Here is a 7,126-nt window from a genome sequence, read left to right on the forward strand (position 1 = left end):
AACCCAAATAATTCTATGATTCTAACAAACCAAATCTGGAAACAGACATGACTGACTTGAGTAAAGAACTCCAGAGAAGCTTATTAAATGGGCACACACACATTTCTTCTGCCTGCCCGTCACATTTGCTCCCACAGATACTGCTTCCTCACCTTGTTCATGGCCTCCTTTTGAGAAAGTCAGCATTTTCTTGTAAAGATTGAATGTTTTTAGGCAGACTGTTCCCTTGTTCTTATCAAATACAGCTTCCTGTAAAATTAAAAAGTAGAAATCAAGATTTTCTTAAGAACATCAGCAGTAGCGATGCTTCAAAGTGAAATATATGGGAAAACAATGTTTGACACAGAAAAATACATAGCTATTTTAGAGACATTGCTCTGTTATTACACTATGGAAATCAATCTCGCTCTTGCCTTTAACAGAGCCTTTACCGTATCTCCTGTGCTACTCCTAGAAAGAACTTAAAGCTGGTTTCACTGCCCCTCCTGCCACATTCTTTATGCAAGAAAAGCTTTTACTGGAATCAAATTTGAATGCTAACCTCAAGTTCCTGTAGCTTTCACTTTTTATGCGTGCATTGGGCCCACAGTTAACTGCACAGTGAATACACGCTGTAGCTACACTTCTCGCTATCAGTCACCAACTCCACCAAACTGCAGTGTTATGCTACACGGGCCAGGCTCACGCTAGATTTAAGATACATCTGACAGTCAGTGAAAAGAGGATGTCTCGTATGTGTGAGCTGGTTATTCTAATCACATCTCAGGACAGTGAAGTGAGAAGCCTATATAGCGGGTTACTGTTCTCGGTTCAACTCCCAACAAATTAACATCCACGAGATTACAGACCAGCTTCACAAACACCACTCTTCCCAGTGGAAAACAGCTGAATGGCCTGGAAGGTTAGAGCTACCCTATTTAACAGTCGTTATGTCATTACCTGGCACAGTGAGCACAAAGCCATGCTGCAGCAGCTGAAGGTGCTATTCTTGCTCTCTACTTTATACAAGAGGAAGAAAAGGCCCCAAAACAGTTTGGGGCAAGTCTCCCCTTAAACACTGCTATATTTATCCTCATATTTTCATGCTTGTGTAGCAAAAGAATTACTGCCCTAATTCTAGTCCTCATATAGCAACCCCAAAGGGCTTCCTCAAAACCAAAAGCGTAACCTGTCTGCCTGGACCAAGCAAGTGCGTGGGGCTGAAGCTTGCAGGGCTCCGGGAATCAGCATCTGCCAACAGTTTCTAAACTAGCAGTGTCTCATTTCCCTGAGTTCAGCATCTTACCTCCCACTGATCCAGATTCTGTGCTGCCACAAAGAAACACCCAGCCATATAGAAGAGCTTCCATGCCAAGCTGTCTGAACAATTAAAATAATGCACACACTTAGGGAGTTTTATTTTCCTTCTTTGGAATTTAAACAGTTAGTTTTAAAAGCAACATGCTCCCTTTAAAGGCAACAAAGGGGGGGGAAAAGGTTTCTCTGATGCAACATTTCTGCCATTAATTGTAATGCAAGCTATTTTAAAGTTTCTGTATTTTTATCCTGGGAAAGAACTCTTCACACATTTTTACAAAGACTCCAACTATGCTGGGCTCCAAACCATGCAGAATTACAAGCATACGTATTATTGGCAAGGTTGTAACATCACTACAGATCTTTCTCTTCCCTGAAAGCAAAGGCATCTCAAAAGGCATCCACAAAACTCCCAACCTGCTCTCAAGCACCAAATGCCTGTGCTGCGGAGGACACAGGTAAGGGACAATGGATACTGACTAAAGCAAACATGTTTCTTCAGAAAAAGGAAGCAGTCAGCCCTCTTGACAAACAAACATTTGCATTTTAGGTTCTGGAAACATTTACATGTAGGAGTCTAAGCAATTTGCTTACTCAGACTTTTACTGAAAGCAGAGTTGAACTGTGCTCACTATTGTTTCAGAAAACTTTGTTGCAATGCCTTAAGAAAAAAAAGCTGACATAGCTGGTGTCTCAAGCAGCTTTCACTGGACTTTGCTCTTAGAATAAAAACACACTGATTATATTGGTAGCATATTCCTACACAGTTAAGTTTTAAAATCTGATGTTAATAGGATGCAGCAAGAGAATCACAGGACAGCCTGCAGGATAAATTCCGCAGATGGAAGGATACCTGGCATCTGGTGATCGATCTGCCCTACTGCGGGGGGGGAAGGACAGTAGCTGTCAGCAGTAGCTGTCTGTTCTCTAAAGGTGTTTATGAGTAATCTCTGCCAGTGATGATTTAACAGTTTCCAGAGAAACAGAGCACTTCCACCAAAGGCAAGGTAATCATTTCATTGTGGTGGCAAACAATCATTATGTATCTTCCCAGGAGAGCTGTGAGGACCAGCTAATCACATTTATAAAACACACAGGAAGTACAAAATGCCACAGAGTGCTAAATATCATTATTAAAAATACTCTTGCAAATGGAAAGGGATTCTGAGTAAGAAATAGAGCATTAAAGCACGGTAAGTCATACACAGGCAACCATTATTACTGGATTTTAATATTCACACTGCAAAGTGAGATAGGTACCTGTACAACCTTTGTAAGGCCAGAGAGAAGCTGCAGAGAGGAGTCATCAGCACAAAAAACAGATCAGCAGGAAAACAGTTCTTAAACAAAAAAAAAAGATAGACCATTACCTGCACTGTAATAAGCAGCAGCCAAACCTATGGAGGCTATTCCTAGGAAAAGAAGGGAGAGAATTAGGAACAAACAAGCAGCTCAGACCATGAAAAATTCCCTGATGAAAAAACCATACAACTATTCACAAGTCCATCACTTCTAAAAAAAGGGACAAATGTGATCACAACATTGATCACTTGAGGACGTGGTCTAGTGGGTATGGTCGTGTTGGGTTGATGGTTGGACTGGATGATCTTAGGGGTCTTCTCCAACCTTAGTGATTCTGTGATTTATGAAAGTCAGTTATTTTTTTCTGAACTCACTATCTAACCATTACACCACACTTCCTCTCGAGTGCAGTACTGCTTTGAGCGTGCTAACATAAACACTACAGCCGTTATTTTTTCCCCTGCCTCTAAGTGCTCCGTGGAGACAAAACTGCAATAAAGCTGTGTCAGAAGCTGCCAGCTCCTTTCTCCCATTGAGGAGGAAGCAGTGGAAAGTGCCTCCTGCCCCACAGTGCTGCCGCAGCTGCAAAGATCTTGTCTCAAACAGTTTGACAAGACAACATCACTGAAAGCAATGACAACGCTGCAGTGTTACTGCAGTGGGATCTACTCAGCTGGAAAGCAGGATATGCCACATTTTCCTCACCAGCGCTCTCAGTGTGATCCTAAGAATCACAGAATTGTTTGGGTTGGAGGGGACCTTAAAGCCCATCCAGTTCCAACCCCCCTGCCAGGGGCAGGGACCCCTTCCACTAGACCAGGTTGCTCCAAGCCTCATCCAGCCTGGCCTTGGCCACTTCCAGGGATGGGGCATCCACAGCTTCTCTGGGCAACCTGTCCCAGTGCCTCCCCACGCTCTGCGGGAAGAACTTCTCCCCAATATACAATCTAAACCTCCCCACTTTCAATTTAAACCCGTTACCCCTTGTCCTGTCACTACAGGCCCTTGTAAAAAGTCCCCCCCCGCTTCCTTGTAGCCCCTTCAGACACTGGAAGGTGCTATAAGGGCTCCCCAGACCCTTCTCTTCTGCAGGCTGAACAAGCCCAACTCTCTCAGCCTTTCATCACAGCAGAGGTGCTCCAACCCTCTGAGCATCTCCGTGGCCTCCTCGGGACTCGCTCCACCCAGCCTATATCCTTCTGATGTTGTGGGTTCCACAGCTGGACGCAGCACTCCAGGGGGGGTCTCACAAGAGCAGAGGGCCAGAATCACCTCCCAAGCAGTACCACTCCATATAATTTTCCTGCATATTCAGTGCTGGTTTTTTTTAAACAGATGCCTTTCAGAACATCCTGTATGGCTTCCTATTTCATACACACGGGGCTGTTAAGAGTTCACTGTCAACCCCATGAGATCTAACCCAAACATCACTCCACTGCAGATATTCCCGTTTCTGAAAACCTAGATGTTTCTCAGTGTCAGTACGCAACCCCTTCAGAAGCTTCAAATTTATACTGATATATGGCATATAATGAATTTTTTCTTCTTTGTCTTCCAGGACTCACTTAAAATTCTGTCCATGAGCCTTTGAGGTTCCACAGGTAAGAGACTGAAAAATTATCAGTCTCGCAGTGAAACTACCACAGTGGAGACTTCACACTCATTTAGTGACTACACTAAAGGAGAAGTTGGAAGCATTACAATTCTTCTTGAAAGACAAAGGCCTGAAAGACGGGCATCTCTTGTTAGAGGCTCTTTCAGGAATTTATTCTGGCACCCTTAAAGCAAGCTCCAAAATAAACTGATGAATATTGTGGTCTTACCAACAAAGACAGACCAAGATCGGATGCCAGGTGACCTCTTCAGATGAAGATAGGAACTTGTGCGGTTTTCAACCAACATGTACATCTTCAGAATAAACTCCCAACGGCCCAGTCTGACTCATGAAACCTCACTGCACAAAAAAAAAAAAAAAGGTAAGTAAGAATACCAAATCCCTTTCTAGGATTTGTCAGGACTTATCAAGCGTTAATCTAGACCATATGAGATGTCCAGGGTAAGAACAATATGCACACTTAAACAGCAGGGGAAAACTGTCACGTGGAGACTTGCACAGCAACAACAGGAATTTGAACCTTTCAAAAAACTTCTCATTTTAGAGTTAAAAGTCTCTTTCTTCCTATCACAACCAGATTCCAGAAGAGAACGTGAAAAACAAGAACCTGGAACAACGTTGTTGGCAATTCATGCAGCACTTCAAACAGATAAAACAGCAAGAGCAATGGGAAGCTCTTTTGGAAGGCTGCTGTGACGGACTAGCCTGGCAGCTGAAGCAGGACAGTGCAGCCTGCTGCACCACAGAGCCGGCTCACTCGCTCCCACCGACAGACCAGCAAGGGTTACAGCCTCAGCCTCGCAGTGCCGCTGTCACATAATCCCGAATATGGCATTCCCATCTTTCAAGCCAACTCAAGAATAAAACCAGGAGTTGCCAACAAGCATTTGCCTCTCCGCAACAAGACCATGCCTTCAACCCAGGCAGAAAGTAACAGTAAAGATTAGAGACAGGTACTCATTAAAGACAGTAAGAGCTGAGCGATCCCATACACCATTTTCAGCAATTTTTACTATTAACAGCATGAAGTTCTTTGAATTCTGGCACAACTGTGAGCTCCAGTATAAAAATCAACCTTACCCTAATACTATCAGCACAAGCATAAAGACCAGTTCGCAGGAGATGCAAGAGGCGTACGAGGACCCTGCCGATGGGTTCAGGATTGTCATTAGAGAAGGGCAGGCCGCTTATTGCTTCTCTTGCACAGATTGGCAGAGATGTTCATTATTATGAAGACCACAGTCCAGTAGAAGTAAACAGGAAATGAAAGCATGTGCTAAGGAGTGTCATAATGTCAGCAGGGCATGCACTGGCCTTAATCACAGATTTCTTGTATTTTGGTCTTTTGTGTTACCACCTTCATACCAGTTAAGGTAGTGGGGTTTAACCAGACTTCCTCAAAAGGGATTTCTAAAAAAGGTATCCACTTTTCTGACTGGTGAGATGAGGCTTAATATCAGTGAAGCATTCTGAGGACTTCAGGAGCATTAAACAGCTGGTTCACCACTAAAGACAATGAACACCAACTCCTTCGATTGACTTAGGACTTAACCACTAAATAGCCAACTCTTCTGCCCACAGAACCAGTTCATAGGAGGCTGACATTAAGCTGTCAGCTGCCCATGATAACAGGCTTACAGAAGAATGTCAGGATTCAACAGGTTTTTGAATAACCATGAAGAACACAAGAGCAGACCCAAGCACATTCAGATTCTTACAGAAAAAAAGCATTCAGTGTTTAGCCCTTCAGTCACCTTCCTGTTCTCAGGCATTACTTGACACTCCTGCAATCCTGCATGGCCTGGCCAGATTACATATAAAACTCCAAGGGATTTTTTTTTTTCCATTTAATAAAGTAAATTTAGCCAAGTCATTTCAGTTAACTAAAAAGCACATGACTGCTTTTAACCTCTCAGCAACACATCTGAGAGGATCTGAAACTGAAAGAGACAACACCAACCATGCACAAGGCACACACTCCATCTCCTCCGGATGTCAAGCATCAATTTTTAATTTTCAAGTGACTCCTGTGAGTTGTTCTTAATATATCAGAAAATATTTCTGCCCATACAAAGCTTTCTCCTGCCTGCAACCTAAAAAAACATAAACAAGTTATCAAATACATAAAGATCACTGCAGAAACGTGGCCATACTGCACAAACGACACACCCTACTTACAGCTCGCTCACATACCCATAAAATGCGTTAATGTGAGCTCGGAAAGCTCTTCCCCCACACTCACTCCAATCCAATCGTGCAATGCCAGTGTCAGCCCCGAGTCAACGGCACTGTCGCTCCAGAGGCAGCCGCTCGTGGCACAGCTGCCTCGGGGAATACAAAGCACCGAGGCCACGCTGGATAAAATTATTCATAAAGACGCTTTTACGTGAACACAAGAGTCCTGCTGTGACCGATTCATGATTACACAGAGACAGGTATTTTAGCAATACCCGTTCTACTTGAATTTGTTGAGTTTCACACTAAACTGATTTTCACCGAGGCCGCGCTTGATAAAATAAGTCATAAACACGCCTTTACATGAACACAAGAGTCTTGCTGTGATTGCTTTGCCATTGCACAGAGACAGGTGTTTTTGCAATACCAATTCTGCTTGAATTCGTTGAGTTTCACATTAAACTGATCTTCAGCACCAAATTAAACGCTGATGTGCTTCCTCCCGGCTCTCGACTGAGGACGAGCTACCAAAAGCTACGTGAAGAAGCACCGTGAAGGAGCCCCTATGAGCATCTGTCGGGTCAGGACCACGCACGGGCCTGTTTTCTTCACCTGCCACCCCCCACGTGCCTCCCCCCAGGAAGACCCACGCACCGACTGGTCTCGCCCCCACTGAGCATCCCGAGAGGGAAGAGACCTGCAGCGCGCTGACAAAGCCCACCCGAGCCTCGGCTCGTC

The 7,126-nt window shown here is 44.1% G+C and overlaps 1 protein-coding gene across 1 annotated transcript; it reads right to left on the minus strand.

The window, feature by feature from the left end:
- Positions 1–152: 152 nt before the first annotated feature.
- LOC104502547 (uncharacterized protein C17orf62-like) lies at positions 153–4,506 on the minus strand (the record flags this gene model as incomplete). Its single annotated transcript, XM_010149168.1, has 4 exons — positions 4,422–4,506; positions 2,667–2,708; positions 1,286–1,359; positions 153–249 (listed from the first exon to the last, which is right to left on the minus strand). Coding segments are annotated over exons 1-4 (298 nt in total), but the record flags the coding sequence as incomplete, so codon positions are not given.
- Positions 4,507–7,126: the final 2,620 nt, after the last annotated feature.

This window comes from Eurypyga helias, unplaced genomic scaffold (genome assembly GCF_000690775.1).
Source record: "Eurypyga helias isolate BGI_N326 unplaced genomic scaffold, ASM69077v1 scaffold44943, whole genome shotgun sequence".
NCBI classification, from domain to species: domain Eukaryota; kingdom Metazoa; phylum Chordata; class Aves; order Eurypygiformes; family Eurypygidae; genus Eurypyga; species Eurypyga helias.